The sequence below is a fragment of the Olea europaea genome, chromosome 8 (assembly GCF_002742605.1).
Source record: "Olea europaea var. sylvestris chromosome 8, O_europaea_v1, whole genome shotgun sequence".
NCBI lineage: Eukaryota > Viridiplantae > Streptophyta > Magnoliopsida > Lamiales > Oleaceae > Olea > Olea europaea.
This window is the reverse complement of record NC_036244.1, coordinates 6682331-6704134: the sequence shown is the minus strand read 5'-3', so window position 1 is coordinate 6704134 and position 21804 is coordinate 6682331. Positions and strand designations below refer to the sequence as shown.

Sequence of the window (21804 nt, the reverse complement as noted above, 5' to 3'; positions counted from 1 at the left end):
TTTTATTATTTTTAATTAATTATATATATACCTAAATTTTGAATTTTTAAACCATAAACCTCACTTTTGAATTGGTGTAAGCTATTGTTAAAAATAGAGGCCCAAAAAATTCAAAACAACCCTGAAAAAACACATTGGAACTCAGAGACCATCTATCTTGAGTTAATTATTCAAATGGTCACTGAACTTAGGTATATGTCTTTGATTAGCCATTGAAGTTTAAAATATTGAGTTTTGACCACTAACTTTGAAAAATGTTGAGTCTTGGTCACTAAATTTAGGTCTATGTCTTTGATTGGTTACTGAAGTTAAAAATATCGAGTTTTGGTCATTAAACTTATGTCAATGTCTTCGATTAATACTAAACTTAGATCGATGTCTTAGATTGCTCACTGAAATTTAAAATGTCGAGTTTTGGCCATTAAACTTTGAAATATACCGTACATTACTCACTAGTATAACTGTTGAACTTTGAAAATAATGAGTTTACAATGAATAATGTACAACATTTTTCAAAGTTCAATAGCCAAAACTCGACATTTTAAAATTCAGTGGCCAATCAAAGACGTGGACCTAAGTTTAGTGATCAAAGCTCGACATTTTAAAGTTTAGTGGCCAATCACAGACATAGACCTAAGTTTAGTGACTATTGGAACTCGTCTATCTCCTCCCTTCGTCTTCCCCAAAAATTCTCTCTATTCCCTAATGCAATGGTTTGTATTTTCTATTAAACCCTTGTGAATAAATATTATCGTCCTTCACAATCGAATTTTCCAGAATGAAAACCCCAGTCCTAAATTGACTAATTCTCAATCTAACTTCTAAACAAACACGGAACAATGAGGTGTGATAGAGAGGTGCAAAACCTGTTGTAAGTAATAGAAATCCAAGTAAAATTTCTACTGATCCTGACCTTATTATGATTATGAATACCGAGTTCCTGTTTTCCTTTTTGATATTATTTCATATTTGAATGTTTTATTTTTCATAAATGTCCTAATCATTGAACCGTCCACTCCATTCTATAAGATTACCTCATTTCCTGTGCTTGTGGTTGAGCATGTTTTAGCTTAGCCTAATAGGCTTGAGATTCATTAAAATATAAATACAATCTCATTTAGGACTAATTGAAGATTGTTTACTTAATTAAACATTCATTTTTCTTATTCTTAATATTAATGTTAAAATATTTATGGTTTTCACTTCTTTAGGGTGGGTGAAGGTTTTGGCTTTTTTCCTTAGCCTTTTAGTTATTTGCTTAATGGGGTTTTTTCTTATCTTCTATGACTACATATTTGAAAGTTATTTTTTATTGCTTAATCCTTTCTTTTGGAGATGTTTGGAAATTTGTAATTCAGTCTCATCAATCAGGTTCTAATGCTTTGCTTATATTTACGTCTACAAGAAAATTTGAATCTGGATGTGCCAAAAGAAAAGGAATAAAAATGCTGAACAGTTAATTAAATCTCAAGAGAAAGCCTTGGTAAGCTTTAAACGAACACATAACGAAGACATAGTTATTGGAGAAGAGTTTAATGACAATGATAACAGAGATAACATAATTGAAGAACAACATTGTATGGTAAATGGAGAGATATCTACTAATAGAGATAATGAACTATTTTCCCTTGACCTTATTGATCCAACAAATTGGGAAATATGGACACAAACTTAAGAGATTTAATTGGAATGAAACTTCATATACGAGAAAATATGTGATTTTTTCTAAAGATGTAGCAAATTGACACTTTTTGTCTATGCATTATGTTCGATGATTACCTAATTGAGAGAAGCAGGATCGAAAGTTATTGATATATTCAAAAAGTTTGAACAAAGTATTTTGCTTTTGTTGTAAGCTATTCAAGAATGATGGGATCAGAACATAATGGGCCCATGATGGTGTAAATGATTGGAAAAGTATTGGTGAAAATCTTAAAATGTCTGAGGTAAGTTGTGACCACATTAATAACATGAGTAGATGAATTGAAATGGAATTAAGATTTGAAAAGAGTAAAACAATCGATAAAATTGTGTAGAAACAAATCAATAGAAATATAAAACATTGGAGACAAGTATTACTGAGAATAATATCTATCGTGAGAACTTTTGCTGAGAATAATTTAGTATTTCATGAAAATAATGAGAAGATATACTAAGAAAATAATGGTATCTTCTTAAACATAATTCAAATGATTGCTAAGTTTGATCCCGTGATGCAAGAGCACATTTGTTGAATCCAGAATAAAGCAATTCATTATTATTATCTTGGACACAAAATTTAGAATGAGTTGATACTTATACTAAAAGGCGAGATAAAAAAATAATCGAGAAACTTAAAGATTCTAAATACTTTTTTATTATATTTGATTGGACTCCAAATTCGAGTCATGAAGAATAAATGTCTATAGTATTGAGGTGTGTAGATATTTTAGCAAGTCTAGTGAAGGTTGAAGAATTCTTTTTAGGAATTTTTGGTATGTAATGTTGAATAATGTTAACAGAGTAAGCAAACATTTACAAGCAGAAGACATGTATATTGATATTGCTATAGATCATTTAAAATGGCTCATTTCGTTTTTCAGAAGTAATAAAGAATCTGGATTTGAATTAGCCATGGTTGATTCTAAAGAGATTGCTAATGAATTAGAAATTGAACCAATGTTTCTTGAAAAACGGATTATACATAGAAAGAAGCAGTTTGATAAGACTTCTTGTGAACAGATAACGCAAACACTTGAAGAATCTTTTGATGTCAATTACTTCATATTTATAGTAGTTAAGCTCTACCATCACTTCATAATAGATTTGTGCAATTTTAAAAATATGATGATACTTTTGAATTTTTATTTAATTTGAAGAAGCTTAAATCTATCGACGATGATAGTTTGAAGTATTCTTGCATTAACCTTGCAAACTACTTGAAGCATAATATGGCTTTTGATATTGATGGGGTAGAATTATTTTTCTCAAATGTAAGTTTTAAGGGAAGCTATACCTGCAAAACTAATAGAGCAATTGATGTGTTTGGTTACATTAAGAGATTGAACTGTTATTTGCAAATGCTTGGATTACATATAGAGCTTTATTAACTATTTCTGTCATAGTTGCCTCTACTGAAAGAAGGTTTTCAAAGTTGAAATTAATTAAGTCTTATCTTTGATCAAACATGTTACAAGAGATATTGAATGGATAACCGATGATTTCTATAAAAAAAAATGTTAAAAAACTAGATTTTATTAGTTTGATTACTAATTTTACATCTCAAAATGTGAGAATGTTAAATTTTATTCTAGCCTAATCTCTCGTGTTGTGAGTGAAGTTTTATTTTGCTACTTTGTCTTTTGAATTGTATACCGTTTTCTTTTTAATATAAAAGTGTTAATTATTTGAATATTGTTACACTTGTAAAAAAAATCATTTTGGAGGGCTTCATAATAATTAGTCACCTAAGGCCTCTAAATTCTCAGGTTGGCCCTAGTTTTGACTACCACGACACTACTCTCCTAAAAATTTGTAGAGAAGAACCTGAAGTAGATTTCTACCGTCAAGATCTCCAGCCATATTTGAATCCGTATACCTTTCCAAGATTAGATAAGCTCCCTCGTAGTATGGACATGTCACCGATGTAACCTTGAGGTATCTGAGAATCCATTTAATTACCTCTCAATGTTCCCTTTCAAGATTAGAGAGAAAATGACTCACCATGCCCATTGTATGTTCAATATCTGTTTAGTTATATACCATTGCATACACCAGGCTTTCGACTGCTGAAGAATAAGGTACTAACGACATTTCTCATATCTCTTTTTGGATGAGGGACATGAACTCTTGCTCAATTTGAAGTGGTTGGCTAGTGGAAATTTGACATGTTTGGCATTATACATGTTAAATCTCTTGATCATTTGTTCAACTTATTTTTCTTGAGATAGTCACAACCTTTGGTTCTTTCTATCTTGAACTGTGTGTATTCCCAAAATCTATGGAGCTAAGCTTAAGTCCTTTATGTTAAAGGACTTGGAAAGTTCCTTCTTCAGCTGGCTGGTGCAACGATCAACATGTTGTATATGTACAATAGAAGATGTAATGAAGTTTTTATCTGGAAACCTCTGAATATAAACATACTGATATGCAATAATTCTTTTGTAGCCTTACACACCATGAATGAGTTAGACTTTTTGTATCACTGTCTTGTTGCTTGTTTAAGATCATATAAGCTCTTCTTTAACTTGCAAAAAATGTTCCCTTTTCCTGAAACCTCAAAATATTCTGGTTGCTCCTTATAGATTTCTTCACGTAAATCACCATAAAAAATGTTGTCTTGACATTTATCTATTCAAGATCTAGGTTTAAGCTGGATACTAATCCAAAGATAACTCGAACTGAGGCTATCTTTATAACAGGTAAAAAAATTACGTCAAAGTCAATTCCCTTTTCTGTAATAATCCTTTGACTACCAACTGGGCTTTATATTTCACCAATTTTTCACTGCCATCTTTTTTAAGTTTGAACACCTATTAATTCCGTAGTGCTTTCTTTCCTATAGGAAGCTCAACCAACTGATATGTCTGATTCATTTGCAGTGACTCCATATCATCTTGCATCGCCGGTATCCAATTGTCTTTGTCCACACGAGATTGTGCTCCCTGGAAGTCCCCAGGCTTCCCTTCATCAGTAAGCAGAATGTACTTAGACTCTGAATATCTCGTTGACGGAATTTGTCCCTGTTCAAATTTTTGTACTTGTAGATTGTTGGTTTCAAGAGGTGCACTATTATCTAATTGATGTGATGGTCATGTAGCTTAATGTGGAGAGAGTTGTGGCTCCTCCTAATGTGATGGTCATGTGCTTTTTACATTTTCTCATGCATCTCATCATTACCTATGGTGAATTGTGTTAATACTAGATTTGGAGCAGCATTATGGGCAACGAAATTAGGATTATGAGACATTGTGAGCATTTTAATAGCTTCTAATATTTGGTTTTCTGATGACCTTCTTTACCTTTGGGTTCCATAATCTCTATCTAAATTTTTCATCTCCATAGCCTATAAAGATGCATAGAGTGGTCTTTACGTCGAGCTTCTATCTTAGCTTTTTGAAGACATGTGCAAAGGCTAAACAATCGAATACTCTCAAGTGAGAGTATGGGAAATTCCTACCAGACCATACTTTCTTAAAAATTTTAAAATTCAACCATATTGATGGTTTTGAACAGCTTCTCCCAAAAATGGCTTTGGTAGCTAAGTCATATCGAGCATGCTTCGAACCTTTTCCATGATTGTCCAATTCATTCTCTTTGCTAATTCGTTATATTGTAGGGTGCATGGGACGATCTTCTCATATTGAATATCACGTCTTCCATAGTAGGTATCGAACTCTTTGAAAGTGTACTCACTTCCATTATTTGAGCGGAGACAATTCAGCTTCTTTCTTATTTCACACTCTACCATTGTATGGAACAGTTTGAAGTAAGCCAATACATGTTCATTTATGTTCAAGAAGTACACCCAAGCTTTTCAAGAAGCATCATCAAAAAATACTTGTTATTGCCTAGATAATCAACCTCTAATGGACCATAAATGTTAAGTGTACTAGCCTGAGTAACTTTGATCGTCTTGTTGAAAAGAAATTGAAAGAGACTCTATGCTGCTTACCAAATAGACTGTGATTGTAAGGATCTAGCGCAACTTCCTTGGTAACAGTGATTAGCTCCTTCTTTATTAGGTAGACAATCTCTTCTCACTCATGTGATCGAGTCTTTATTACCACAAATTTTAAGAAGCTTCATGTTCCACTATGTTGAGGCTGTCTGTATATATTTTTCACATGAGTTTTGTATAAAGTGCCACAAATATGTCCTTGAGCGACAACCTTGACATATTTCATCATTTTTCATGTGTCATTGCTAAAGTAATTGTTATAGCTGTTTGTCAAGGTTTGTTCCAGAAAGTAGATTTAGCCTAACATTTGGCTCATATAAGACATCTTTCAAGGTTATTTTACACTCGATATTCGTTTGCATCTAAACATCACCCATTTCCATGATCTTAGAGGAACTTGTATTTTTCATCTTTATTGCACCAAAGTCGCTAAGTTTATATATGTTTTGAAGAAGTCTCGGTGTGGAGTGGCGTGGTAAGATGCTATAGTATCTACCACCTATTCAGTGTCTTGGCTTTGAAAATAATTTATTTATGGGTTTAATGGTAAAATATGAATGTAATTTTACATTTAATATTATAAGTTATCGTTTAAACTTATATGTTAACTTATGTTAAATATATTACTATAATGTTAATAGATAAATTGTGGATTAAAATCGAACCAAATTGCAAATTATGATTTGATTTGGTTCGAAAAATATAATGATTTTGTTTGGTTTGGAAAAATTTCAAACCACATAAAATGGCCTGAGTTGAAAATATAGCACAGACTGTCCAAATTGAATCGCGCTCACCCCTATCAGATACAATCCCCTTGTAGATAGTGCAATGCCCAGCTTAATTTCAAAACCTAATTTTAGATAATGTACAGTGCCACCAATTCTATTGTATGTTGCACCCAACACAAATGGACTTTTAAATTTTCCAACATATCAAGGATAACTTCCAAGAAATTGTAATGAGATTTTAGCTGAAGTATTGTATGCTTTACTGGACTATTAGTATCAAATATGAGCAATAGACATGCAATATTAGGGCCCAGTCTATTGATGTTGTCAAGGCGCGATTGCATTATTATGACACTCAGATCTTCACTACTCCCCTGACTTCTCTCTCTAGATTGTGACTCGATTTAGGCAGCATAATCCCCAATCAAAATCCTACTACCATTATTGGACTTCAATGGGCGCACAAATTCCCTTTGTGACTTGGCGCCCCATTTCCTTCGTGGACTTCCTCTATACCTGATTCCTCCAATTTGTTCTCTTTTCCATCAGAGTTTTTATTGACCACCAAACATTGTAGCCCCTTATTTTTATGCTTGATTGGATTCTTCTCCTGCCACCAATGGTATAATCGTTTCGCTTATTGTATATCCCCGCAAAGGAATTCTGTATTTGAAATAGTAGATTGTGGTAGATTGACATCATTGCATTTCCCACCAGCTGGGCCAGCTCCTTGTTTGAGTCAGCCCATTGTGCTTAAAGCATGCCAATGACTCCATTCCCCAATTTAGATCTTAAATCCTCCTTCAATAGCGATTTTAGAAACCGAGATTGGTTCACAAATCTTTTTCCTTCAATCGTCCATGGTGAAGGGAAAAATATTTCCAGCAGCAAATTCTTTGATTGAAGCTTAACAATAGAAAACTGCTGGATAGCAATTGGGAATGTGGGAAGTGATTGCACTAAATACCTTGTTATTGGAATAAACTGATGGATCTTGTATAGCATTTTGTCCACGAAGATTCGATAACTGGTTGCACCCTCTTGCGAGTTTTTCAATAAATGAACCCGGCCAAGTAGAATACTATGCTTGGTAACCCCGCCATAGATCAATAACTTACTTTCTTTTGTGCAAACTGCCCTTTTATGGTCTTTAGCACAATTAATCAAATGACAAAATTAATTAAAGATCCCAACCTACCGCCAATCTCCACGCCATTGTCGTTGTTAACTACCTCTGCATCTTTGCTGCCACCGACCCATTCAAATCCATTGTCAACGAATTTCCAATCTTTCCAACTTGTTTTTCCTGTCCTGTAACACTCTTTTCTTCTGTAGTAATACCTCGTGGTGTTGTAGTACCCGTTGCACTGGATACTCGAATTAGTTCCCCCCTTTATTTGAAATTTAGCAAGGGAAAATTGTTTGAAATTAGTGGAATTTGGTTTTGGAATTGATGGAGCTGCTGATTGCAGCATATTGGTGTTAACAGGGGATTGAGACAAGCAATCGGATGGGTTCTAGGGTTGTAAACAATTATTTTTGGGTTATCTTCCTTTTCCAAATTCGGGCCCATCCCTCCCGTGCTTTGTTATTTGGAACTTTGCAGTCTAGTTGTTGGGCAACCTCTATAACACAGTCCCGAGCAACTAAATTTTAGTAACATTTCTTCCACTATAATCCCTTGAATCAACCCATTAACCAAGCACTTCCCACCACCACCTACATCACGCTCTGCAGCAGCAGCAGTAACAGACCTGGATCGAAGATCACCATCTTCTTTCACTGCGTCTCGTCGCCTCATTCTCATCTGCTTCGGGAAATTTTGCACAGTTGGAGTTAAAATCTCAGGGTCCCGCGTGTAATCTTTCTCTATTTCCTCTGATTTCTATGCTGAAATCTTCTTGAAAATATTAGCCTCCGACAACAGATTATTGGAGAAGATCCTCTCCAAGCGGTACAGCCACCTGTCTTGAGTTATCTCCACTAAATATTGGTAACTTAAACTTCCTTATTAGTCTCCAGATGTTTCCCTCTTGATATTTCCCAGTTTTCCCTGTTTCTTCTGTCATTTTGCCTCGGTCTCGCTACTGCTGATCTCCCACGGGTCCCTTGTGAACATTAGGTGGTGACTGAACCTCCGAAACACTTCCAGATCTATCTCCCTCCATAGCTTTGTTCATGGTTGCTTTTGGAAAAATAAGAGTTGCCAAAGTTTTCTGTGTATCTTCCATGGATTGCAGCATCTTTGTCATGCTCTGTTTGAGGTGTTCCACTGGGATCTCTAGGCCTGGTAAGCGTTTGAGCTCAGATTTCAATTAGTTTAGCGTCTTCTCCATTACTTCCACTCTGATTTCTATCTTCTTTTGGGCCATAAGATTGACGTGCTTTGATACCATTTTGTTAGGAATCTAACTGTAATTAGAAAGTATTGCTATAAAAATCAAGTGCCAGCAGTATATTGATGTAATTAAAAGAGAATACAACAATGAAAGAAATAACAAATAGCCTTTTGAGACGGCTAGAAACAACAAAGGCTCTATTGAGAGGGCTACTACTCTCCTATTCCATACTTCTACTCAATAATTTTTTTGCCTGCCTCAGTCCTTCCTGCTCGCTCTATATTTATAGACCTCTTGTAACTAATCTGTCCACGTCAGCGTGCCATGTTAACGGAATCTTGTTGCTGCCAACTTCTCCTCAACCCTTCCTAGCCCATCTAGAATAAGTGTACTTGATTGGAGGCTTATCAAAATATTTATGCTATTACGTGGTCAACTACACAGTGTCGCGGGCTTTGCATGTGTGTCACACTAGTTCCTTTAAAAGAGGCAATATCAAAGAACTGTTCATCTGCGAGTTCCCTCTCCCACTTTACTCCTCCACTATTCATTTATGAGTTCTCCATCTCACACACAATCCGAATAAATTACTGTTCACAATCGAGTTTTTCTTTGTTCTAATAGTGTTCACTAAATATCTCATCACCTAACCTTTGCAATTACTTTTTCCTTTCCCAAACACTTCTACTCTTGTTTTCCCTTTCAAGAGCACTCCCAATTTCTAGACGTTGTATTTGTCATGATTTCTTGGTTACCAACCTTAGATTTGTTACGGTTTCTTCACTTCAATTGTTGAATCTGCTTTTATTTTATTTTGTTTGTCTGAGCTTTTGAGAAATCGAATACAAGATAGCTTAAGTATGTTCCTTTGATGTTCTTGTTGTGTATTATTTGTTCAATTTGTTGCTATTGTCTATGTTTTTTTCGTTCTCTCAGCATTTTTCTATTGTCAGTTCCAAGTTCCAACTCTTCGAAGTACAAAATGGAGGGTAGTGGTGCTACTAGTGACGCATAGGGGACTGTTTTCTGATGCGTACAATGGAGGATGGTGCTTTTATAGAGTATGATTCTTTTTTCTTATTTAACTTTGTTCACTTCTATACCGCATATATACTAGGAAAGGCCAGAAAGATTACTTCCCTCTACAGCGACGTCCATTCGGCAACAATCATAGATGTAGAGCAGTGCAAAGCTTGCCATAGCTAAAATTTACAGGTAAATAATGAATTGTGCACGTAGGTTTCTTGAATTTTTGCTGCTTGGTTCATGTGTCTATAATCTAAAATTTAAGAGAGCAATTGAAATTTGTATGGTGCTTTTGCCATATATGATGTGTATATCTTTAATCCATATTTAAGTATTTCTTACATTTTGAATATTGTTTCAAAATTCTAAAAAGAGGCTGAAAATATGGACGAAGAGAAAAATGAGATGATTAAAATAATCTGTTGTTAGTGGATAAGTATTTGGCTGCTGGCCCAAATAGTGATTTGGAGTACATTGAGGATTTTGAGTTCTAGGAATTTGATTTTGTTAGGAGTGAGAGGATGGTAAGATCAAAGTTTTTAGGTTGGATGATAACAAATGAAAAATGGGTCGAAGTGACTAATTTGGGTGAGATGTTGTTCTTGGAATTGTACATGGAGCTTCTGCTTCGGAGATGTTTGGGTATAATGAGTGTAAAGGTAATTCTATATTTTTTTTACAGATGAGTTCTTTCGTGGCAGGGAAGATGATTGGGAATGGAAGAGTCGCAGTATCGGAGTGTTTTATTTAGAGAGTGGGAGTATTGAGCCAATTGATAGTCATGATGGTTATTCCCATATGTTTTCGTTGCCACCTGCTTGGGTTTGTTCGAATGTGTTATGTTGAGGAATTTATATGTTTTTCCTTTTCGTTTTTTGGGCGAAATATGTTTTACATATACATTCCAGTTAGTCATTCCTGGTCATATTTTATTTCTGGTTGCTGACTATAATTTTTCGGCTGCACAACAAAACATAGTTTATATTGATAAAGTTGACAAGATCACAAAAAAGGTATTCCAAAGCATACTTCAATAAATAAAATCTTGTAGTTAAATGTCTTAAAATCATTTATGTTAATGATTCAATTCATTCCATACTGTATCTACAGTGCGAGTAAGAATCCATATGTTTCTATCAAACTTGGGGGGGAGTAGGTAGAAAAATGTAATTTTTAGACAAGTACCCCTGAACTTTGTTTCATCAGTTCTGTTGCTGGGCATTTGAGAATGTTTCGTTGGATTTCCAATAACTGATGCTGTGATTGAGCCTATGGAGTCTTATAATTGAACGATTGCTCTTGCTCTATTAGAATGGAAGTGGAATAATTGTAAGTGTTTTGGGGTCTATTTGATGATCATTAGATAATAAATAATGCATTTATTTACATAGATGATGTATTTGTAACATGATTATAATCTTACCTTGGAGTTGGTATAGCGTAATTGTGCTTGAATAATCTACAGAAATAAGTTTCGTTCACAGCTGCACTTGTAGATTTATGGCAATTGTCACATGATAGTTACCATGGTGGTTGGATTATTTCAGCCAATGTGACATTTGCTTTTGTCCAGAGTGTCTATGTTGCAATGTATAAAATAACTTGTAAAAAAATGTGTGTTAGGATAGATGTGAAATGTTATGTAAGTGAGAAGGTGTAGTAATTTGGTGTACCATATGTTGGAGTTGCTGTAGTTGTTTAATGTTGACTAACTTTTCTTTCGGTGGACAACAAATGGTGGTAGATGCGGGGAAAGATATAAGCTTTTCTTGTCAAGATGTAATTTATTGTGTTCATATTGTTCTCTAGCCTAATGTTGATGTTAGAATGAATTTGTTAAAAAGTAAAGAAGGAAATTAAGAATTATAGTTACAATTGATATAAGTATGTAAGTGAATAAGTGAAAGAATATACCAGTGTTTAGTACAAGAACTTGCTTAAAAATGGGGGATTAATGAGTATTGATGAGTTGATTTTTGTAGAGAAAGATATACGTAAATAGAGATTGAATTGAGCTTTTAGTGTAAGGTTTAAATTCATGTGTTGGTATAATTGTGTGCATGGATGAGTCAATTTACCATTGAAAGAAGTTACTCTTAATCTATTGCTCACAAGAACTGGCTTTTTGGTGATTGTGTTGTAGATGGTATTACATTCATTTGTGACAAAATTGTCCCACATCCGAAGCATATGTGTTTCTAACTTGTAAGGTTTTTAGCTATATTTAATGTGATAACGAAAAGAGTTATTTTAGTGTTGGCAATAGTAAATGTCTAACCTTTCGTTCATGAGAATGACATCTTGTACTGTTGATTGGTTGTCACGAATTTGAATTACTCTTTTGGGGAATATGTCGATTGCTATTCCAATGATGCCTACAAGAAATAATATGGGTTAGTAATTAGTATAGTTTGTAATATATGTTTAAGATAAGAGTAATGAAGTGTAAGATATTAATAGGATTGCAAATACTTACTAATTTCGGCATTTTTATCATGTATGGTTTAAGATTTTCGAATGATATGAAGTTGTAAACTGATGAAAGGAGATATTTAAATTGTTCATTAACTTCAACGGTGGTGTTTGCATTGATTGTCCATTGGATGTCACCAAGTTGGGCTCTATAATTTTTATTTGTTTCCTTAACTTGTGCATTTGAGATGAGGTATGTCTTCTGTGGTAGTAAGATGTCTTCGAAAGCTGCGATGGAGTTCTCGAATAAAGTAGCTGGATTTTGTTCCCATGCATAAAAATTAAGTTGAAAGATATTATGGTAAGGTTTTATAAGATAGGACAGAAAAGAATTTAATATAACGAAAATATTTTTAGGATTTGGAAATGAGTATTGAAATGGAATGTTAATCTTAAATGAAATAGTGAAGTTTTGTGCTTTTTTTTTTTTTATAATGCATATATTATGAACAAATTAAGGCCGAAACCTTAAGTTTTCGTTGGTGGAATATATTCTTGTTATGTATAAATCTAGATGGGCACTTTTTTGAGTTCTTTTTTATTATACATACGAAATACACAGAATTTAACTACAAGAACTGAAAGGAACTGGAAAGCTGTTGTGTGAGGCAGAAAGTTGTCAAGCTTGAAAAAGGAAAATGAAGTTTAAACTATTTGAGAGTATAATGCACGAGAGCAATGGATTTGGATATAGAATTCATTAAAGAAATTGAAATGGTGTTCCTTTTTCAAAAGAAGGGAGCAGCTGTATGTTTAGAAATTCAATATTGTACATCTTTCATTTATATATTCTGGAATGTGCTACATTTGAGATTTTAAAATATTAGAACTTGAATGAATTAAATTTAGTAATCTTTTTTTTTTCTTTTTCTTTTTTAATAATGGAAGAAAGAGTTTGAAAGGCCATTATGTGCTTTTAGTTTTGATTAAAAAATTGATAAACAAATATTTAAAGTTAATGGTTTTGATTTATTGTGGATCAAAGTTTCAAATAAAGGAACTTAAACTATGTGAGAAGATTTACCTTAGGATCCTTAACCAAATGTGTTGGTATTTCAATGGACTGTTCAGAGCTCTATTGGGGGAGCATTTTTCTAAAACTATTGCTACCATAGTTTACAAAAAATGATGACTACACATTCCAAAAGTATCATTAAATGAAAATTGAAAATCGACTAAGTGAAATGATCAACTTTCTAGTCACAAAGTGTTCCTCTCTCTAGTATTTTTTGCTAAAATTGAAGGAATATATGGTCTGCTTTTTGAACTACAGAGATAGACAAATCTGTCTTTTTCCTCAATAATCAATAAATCATCCATTCTTCTTAAAAGTCTTGAAAGTTTTGATGCCCCGTATTCTGAATCACACAAAGACCTCGCCTACATTTTCTGGTATGCTCGAGGAAGCTTAATTAGAGATAAACTTCCTCCTGACAATTTTAGCGACTTAACAAGTTGTCCCTTTAAACCATTTAGATCTCTTGGGGGATTGTACCTTGGGGTCAACTCATTATGCTCACTAGAAGCATATGTACCTGTTGAAACTTTGTCCGGTGTACACGTTGCATTTTCTTCATCATTTGACGGGGTGTCGCTATTTTATCCCGTTGCACAAACCCTTCCCCAGGGGCCACGCTAGACCAATCCCATACATAGTTACCTGCATTCCTCAGAGTAGACGAGACTTTCACCTAATATGGAATAACAACGATAATTGTGTATTCACGTTGACTTAAAATATGTAGTGCAGAAGCAAAATCTACGTTCATCGAGATTAACATGATAGATGATGGCTGTCGATTGTCTAAAGTAAAAGGGAACATATCTTCCTAAATTGCCTTATCAATGGCATCATTTTTCTCGTTGGGAAAGTGTTCAAACTTGATATCGGTCATTTGACCCCCCCTCTATTATTCGCTTCGAAATTGCATTAAAATCTCTGTATACTGAAAATACGGCTACTGGTCCATTAATTGTAGGATGAGTTTCTAAACCCATCATAATGTTACCAACAATATCCTTTGGATGCACATCTCTTGGCATGGGGTAGTTCTTAATATCCGAAAGGATGGTAGCGAGGTCCTGTATTGACAGAAATTTAAAAGCAATAATCATTAAAATAATCATCTGATCTCAGCCGATCAAAAATAATCTTCATGTTCCCTCGTTTGCTTTCATAAAATTCATATACAATATATATCTTTAGTCAAACATATAAACCTGAAGGCATTGTACCAAATAAAAAAACAAAAAAAATGTACAATGTAAACAAACCTTCTAAAAAACTAAATTGCATATAAAGCATTTTTTTCCTTAGTATTTAGTCCATCAAAAGACTCGCCCTAAGACGCTAGTAAAACACTCTAGCTAGACACAGCTCAAAATTTCAATGGAAATGGAGCCTAAAATTGAAATTAAATCATAACCAAGTATAAATAAATGAAATGTATGTGATTTGGAGAGCTCCTTGAGGTATGCTGGTGAACACAAATCCAGTCTAGTGGACAAGCCCTGACCAAGTTTTACAAAAGTCAATCTCGTGAAAACCTGCCTATGATCAATTGGCTACAATCTGTGAATCTAATCAAGTTGTCCCATTGAACTGGTAGAGCTATAGCTTGAAGGATAGTGTCACTACTGCTAGGGTTTTTTGTTCGAAGAAGAAGGAATGAAATTACTCTGATCTTTTCTTATCTAATAAGAAGCTAAATAGTAAACAATAATAAGATATTTTGGATGAACAGTGAACCAGTTTCACTACAATGATGAACTAGTTTGAGAAAAACAGGTATGAACACTCTGTTGCCTAAATGAATAGCACTTGGCTGGTTGTGTCTTTTAAGGTAAAGGTAGAAACAGAAATTTGTATATGAATTTTATTAAAGAAATCGAAGGGAAAGTGAGGATTCTTTTTTATTTGCTGGGATTACATGATTTTTTTAATGATCATTGCTTTTAAATTTTTGTCTATAAGAGGTCCTGTTGCCATCCTTTTGGACATTGAGAGTTGTCCCGTCTAAGAGATGTGTGGCTAGAGGATATTGCTGGTAACATTGGGATGAGTTTGCGAGCTCATCCTACAATTAATAAATCAGTGACTGTTTCTTCAGTATACGAAAATTTTAATGTAATTTCGCGGAGAATACCGATACCAAACTTGTACATGTTCCCAACGGGAGAAAGGATGTTGTCGACAAGACAATTTTGGTTGATATATTCTTTTTTGCTGTGGACAATTGCCGGTTGTCATCTATCTTGTTATTCTCGAGAGACGTAGATTTGCTCCTGTACTTCATATTCTAAGTCCACATGAATACACAATTATCGTCGTTATTCCATCTTGGGTAAAAGTCTCATCCACTCTGAGGAATGCATGCTCTATCTATGGGACTGGTCTAGCGTAGCTCTTGAGGAAGGGATTGTACATCAAGATAAAACAGTGATTCCCCGTTCAAATGAAGAAGGGCAAAGTTTCAGCATATACATTGCTTCTAGTGAATATAATGAGTTGACCTCCTAGGTACAGCCCAGAGAGATCTAAATGATTTGAATGGACAACTTGTAGTTTGTATTGGGGAAGTTTATCTCTAATCAAGTTTCCTCGAGCATACTACAAAATGTACGGGAGGTTTTTGAGTGTTTCAGAATATGGGGTATCAATGCTTTCAAGATTTCTAAAAATAACGGATGATTTGTTAATTATTGATGGAAAAAATAGAGATAAATTTGTCTCTTTGTAGTTCATGATACAAACCACATTCCTTCTTCAATTTTAGCAAAAAAGGATACTAGAGAAAGGAGCTCTTGGTTATAGTTATTAAAATTGGATCGGGAACTGTTGAACAGGATTGTGATTCGGTCCGAGTTGACAAATGAACTAGCCAAGAACCGGTTGAACCGTTCAAAATCCACCTGAACCGGATAGGCTTAAGAGGTACCAGATCCGATTCACACTTTGAACCGGCTGGTCACCAAGGTAAATTGTAATTCGTTTTTTTTTTTTTTTTTTATCAATTTGCAAAGAAGCTAATTCGAACCCTGGTCTTTTCTTTGGAATGTCATGTCCTCTACCATTTTGGAGTGTACTCACTTTTAGTCTATAATATGTAGCAAATATATATATATTTCAATTTACAAAGTACAATGTAAAATTCATTTTTTCCAATTTGCAAATAGAATGATTCAAACCTAGGTTTCCTACATGAGAATTTAGGTTCTTAACCATCTAGGAAGCAAGTGAAACTTCTTGAAGCATGGAAGCCAAACAAATCTATGCACATATATATGTATATATATACATATATAGGGAAATAATTTAATGGGTACGGTGCTTAGCTTATTAAGTATCGGTGACATGTCACAACAATTAATTGGTGAATATGTTAATTGTAAGGCCTATGAATTTAATGATTCATCAATTAATTGTTGTGACATGTCACCATTGCTTAACATAAGCTAAGCATCGGTACCCATAGATCATTTCACTACATATATATGTATATGTATATACTAGATTTAGCCCTTTTTTTCCCAAAAATATATTTAATTAAATTATGATCTAACAATGACCTACCGGTTCAACCATTGACCCGGTGACCCGATGACTTTCTCGGGTTGACCATTGGGTCGAGTTCAATAACTATGTTATTGGTGACTAGAGAGTTGATCATTCCACCTAGCCAATTTTCACTTAATGATGTTTTGGAATATGTAGTCTATGGTGGACAGGATATTCACAATATAGTTTTCAGGAAGAATACATACATTTTACACATATTAAATCAGATCCTTTTTAAGATATTTACCCAGTACTTTTGCTTTAATTTATCCTTTAGTTTATATTACTTTGATTAGAAATGACTAGGGAATCATTGATGCTAGTCTACGCAATATCCATGTTGATTGCTATTATTATTATTATTATTATTATTATTTTTTACCTTAGTTAATTTTCTAGTGTCATTTTGTATTCAGATTTTTAGTTTTCCACCGGTATCTATGATTTGTTTAATGCTGCAGAACATGTTAAATTTCATCTTCTCATGTAATAATTTACATTTCTACCTGTTGTGATGTCGTTAATATATGGTTTAAGTAGGATTATTTTTCAGTTTTTATTCTACGCACACATCGTCATATAAATGTATTTTGTTCGAATGTTATTTCCATAGCGATTAGGCGACTTAAATTTTATATATTACGTTTATTAATTTTCCACTAGTACATGTGGTTTTCACATATTCCTTTAATTTTCCAATTTTCATGAATGCATATTCATTTGTAATATAGTTTAGTGATGTGGGTGACATTAATGGTTGAATTAAACAGGATCATATATTCCTTTGGTTTTTGGGGGCAATTAGGCGATATTCAATTTTCACTTAACGATGCTTTTGGAATATATTACTTGAGAAAGTTATGAGAAATTGATGTAATATACAATGTCTGGATATTCTCCATTTCACCCAGTTAGATGGCACTATTTATTTTTAACACTTGAATTGGGACTTTTTTGCAACTTATTGGAATACAATGCTGATGAATTTCTTAATGCCTATGGCATTACGAAAGGCATATGCCTTAGAACTGGAAGAGAAAATCTTAAAGCTTAGAGAAATGAACCATGAGTTGCAGAAAAAACAGGTATATTAGTGATACCAGTAAGATGACCCTAAGAAGGATGAGAATTGTCCCACTGTTAATGATATGGTACAAAATAATCTTAGATTGCTTGTTTTTACTTTTGATTCTTTGAAGGAGGCTGGTGAAGGAATTGCATACCGATTGAGGTACAAGGTGGACAATGAGCGCTAGTACTATGTAAAGGTGTGATGGCTTGTCAATATGATTGATACGTGTTTTTGCAGTAGAAATCTTATAAAATGATTTGTTCGAGGTGGGGGTCTAGGGGTGGTACCTATTTCGTGCCCAAACAGAAAGGAATTGAAGCCACTCAATTCGAGAAATTCCTCTTTTTCAGATGAACTACTTCCCAACGATTTCAGTTCAAAACGAGGCTTGCAAAGAGCATTCTTCTCCACTTGCTGATATGGTTGGAACCTGTTACAAATCAACAGGAAATGTGATGCCCAATTTCATGTCAGTGAACTTCTATATGGTATTAACATATCTTCTAAATGGAACTACTGGTTGCATTTCATAGAGCAATATGTTACTTTTTAAATTATGCAGAGAAGTAATGGAGGAGTTGTTTTTGATGATGTTGATAGAATGAATGGCCAATCATTATGTGGGCGTACAACTGTCACTTCATGCCAGGTTCGTCCTATATCTTTCTTGTAAGTGTAACATGGTAAAAGATAATCTTACAAGGCAATCAAATTTATTGATGATAAGTCATCCAATGCTTTAGAAAAAAGTAGAGATGCAATGAACAACTTATTAACATATATCTTGATGATGCTTGTTCTGAGGTTAAGAAATTTATGAATAAAATAAATGATGGGTCTATCTGAGCGGAAGGTAACCTGCACTTAAAATATGATTTTGATTCCTTACTCAGATCTAAGCTGAGACATGATAAGGCTTGATGACATGCATTTTAAAATCAGAAATCTTAATTCAAATTACAGTTCAAGCCCCATTGTTAAGATATCAAGTTGTTAATTTATCCAATATAGATTACTTTATCCTATTAAATTACTGAATATAATGAAAACTCCAAATAGATTAAAAGATTTTCGCTTGTTGTAATTGTTTATTTCCCTGTTAGTCAATTCAAATCAACAGCAAATCCTTAAATAATTGCTTGGTTGGTTGTGTTTCTGAATTTTTGAACTAATTCATTAGGGTTTGGATAGTTCTTAATCCATTTTTTAGTTGTTTGAAACATGAAATTTTCATAGCCAATCCAACAGTCTTCTGAAATATTGTTTTGAATTCATGGAAAAGGTCATTTTCATTTGGCCAGTGGCGCCTTTTAAATGTTCCCTCAATCTTTTATCTACTATCTGGAAGGAACATTATAGAATCTCTAAGTGAATGGTTTTAATTTGAAAGGATGATATAGCGTAATGAAAAGATGATTGTACAATGCGTTAACCTTTATCTTTATAGGATAAATTGTGTATAGTTCTAATCTCTTATTTAAAACTAGCTTCCCATGGATTTAGGTCAAGATTTAATGACTCCAAATATTTGTGCACTTTATAATAACCAACCGACAACATACGCCTCCTTTGCAATGGAAACATTGAGAGAGCTAAATTTGATGGAGTTATTGCCAGTAGGAGCACCTTTCAAAATTTGCAAAAATATTGCTGCATCTAACACAACTCCTGCAATCCTTGGTACTGTCGGTAGCTTCTCAGGGTCCGTGCAGTTTACATGAGCTGCTTCGATTGTCAGTTTTCCGAGTATAATTATTCTGTGCTTGTTACTCTTCCTCATCACATTCTCTCTGTTGCAATCTGTTAGGCCACCGATTCATCTCACATATTCTAGAAGGGAGAAGAAGAGGATCTTGGAAGTGGAGGGAAAGGGGTAACCAAATTCTGTTTTGGGGGAATATGGGATAACTTTCAGTTAGAAGAGTCAACAAAATAAGAGGGGTTAGAGGAGTATTAGGAGGTCATTCTTTTTTGGAGTAAAAGTCTCGAGAGTCTTGTTTATAGCCTTCTATAGGCTTCACTGCCATTTCATTTTCCTGTAATCACTTTCAATTCAATAAAATAGCATGTTCTTTTCATTAGTATTCTATCAATTGGTATTAGAGCAGCGATCCTAATGGCGCAGAAGAGGACCGACAACAAGGTGGAGACCAAAGAGAAAGATCTGGAGAAAGTGAAAATGAAAATACCCGGGTTGGAAAGGTCAATAGACCAACTCACCCAGCAAATTGCCAAGATGATGCTAACCATGGAGGAAAGGTTGCAAGCGATGGAGGAAAACTAGAAAAACCTTACGACACTTTTCCACCAGAAGCTAAATGTCAGCAGAAAGGCGGAAGAAGGCGGGTCCGGTTGTATTACAGGGGAGTCAATACCTACAGATCATTTCCAGAATAACCACCAAACACCAGGTAAAGGGAAGGCATCAGAGGGTGCTAGAAAGGCTAGTGAAAATCGATTAACTACAGCTAGTAGTCGGGGGTGGGAGGAGAGTTGGCGAAGGGTGAGAAAACTGGATATGCCTATCTTCAGTAGGGAAAACCCAAATGGATGCCTGTTTCAAGTAGTGAGGTACTTCGAAGTAAATAGGTTGTTCGAACACGAGAAATTGGGGGCGGTTGCGGTTAGTTTGGAGGGTGATGCTTTTTCTTGGTTCCAATGGACGGAAGCTAGAAACCCCATCCAGACATGGCAGGAATTTCGGGAGCAACTACTGTTGAGGTTTCGTCCAACGCAAGAGGGAAACCTCTGAGAAATTTTTGGTCATAAAATGAAGTGGGAAAGTGGTAGATTTCCGACGAGAATTCGAGGTACTGGCTGCGCCTCTGAAGGGAGTATCTGACGAAGTGCTTGAGAGCACCTTTGTTAACGGGCTCAAACCAGAAGTAAGGCAGTGGTAAGGCTGTTGGACCCAAAGGGGTTAGCCTTAATTATGGAAGTGGCCAAGAAAATTGAAGATAAGAATCTCATCCTTAAGAACATCTAGGAATCCATGAACTTTAAATTTGGCAAGCCTAGCTTCTCTTCAAATCGTCCAGATGCGAGGAGATTCAAAGGGTTTCCCACAAAGATCTTGACAGTGGGTGAGAAGCCGAACTCGGTGAAGAGAGACACACCGGTGAAGAGGCTCACCGATGCAGAATGGCAGCTCCGACGTGACGAGGGACTGTGTTTTAAGTGCGATGAGAAGTTTGTTGTGGGACATCAGTGTTGAAACTGCGAGTTAAGGGTGCTTCTTGTAGAGGATAATGGCTCCGGCGAAGAGGAAGGGGATGAATGGCTGAAAGAAGAGCAACCCATTGAGGTGAGTGACACAGTCGAATTGTCCCTCAACTCTATAATTGGACTGACTATGCCGGGCACAATGAAGCTAAAGAGGACTGTAGGGGGTTGCGAAGTCACGGTACTGATAGATTGTGGGGCAACCTACAACTTTATATCATTGGATGAGGTGCAGAAATTAGATCTTTCGATGGTTGCAACAACCAATTACGGAGTAGTGATGGGGTCTGGAATGTCTGTGTAGGGGAAAGGCATCTGCAGGAGGGTAATTCTGAAGATGCAAGGGCTGACTATAGTCGAGGATTTTTTACCGCTGGAGTTGGGCAGTACCGACGTAGTATTGGGGATGCAGTGGTTAGGGAGTTTGGGGAACATGGAGGTTAATTGGAGGCATCTAACAATGAGGTTTCGAATGGGAGAATCAGTAAAGACATTAAAGGAAGACCTCGGGCTTAAAAAATTAGGGGTATCATTGAAGATAATGATGAAGGCCTTACAACAAGAAGGACAAGGGGTTTTGATAGAGTGGAAGGAGCATTCAGGCGAAGCCAAGCTGAGTGGAGAAAGGGGTGTTCTACCCGGATCCTGCAGCAACATCAGCAAGTGTTTAGAGAACCAACAGGGTTACCCCCAAGCCGTGATAGTGATCATGCTATTCCATTAGA

At 35.0% G+C, this 21804-nt stretch overlaps 1 protein-coding gene across 11 annotated transcripts in view; it reads left to right on the top strand.

Annotated features, from left to right (window-relative positions):
- The first annotated feature begins 6547 nt into the window (after positions 1–6547).
- LOC111398667 overlaps positions 6548–21804 on the top strand; it is a 33741-nt gene continuing 18484 nt past the window's right edge. For 2 of the 11 annotated variants that reach the window (XR_002703378.1, XR_002703376.1), the window contains exons 1-7: positions 6548–8383; positions 8513–8680; positions 9683–9944; positions 17799–17870; positions 17985–18053; positions 18208–18326; positions 18420–18506. Coding sequence is in view for 5 of the 11 variants with exons in the window: in XM_023025688.1 (XP_022881456.1) it covers positions 18463–18506 (44 nt within the window). In the remaining 6 variants the exon portion in view is untranslated. Of the gene's footprint in view, positions 8384–8512; positions 8681–8705; positions 9588–9682; positions 9945–17798; positions 17871–17984; positions 18054–18207; positions 18346–18419; positions 18507–21804 lie in introns of those variants that run through there. The other 9 variants (XR_002703375.1, XR_002703374.1, XR_002703377.1 and 6 more) reach the window with 9 other exon arrangements.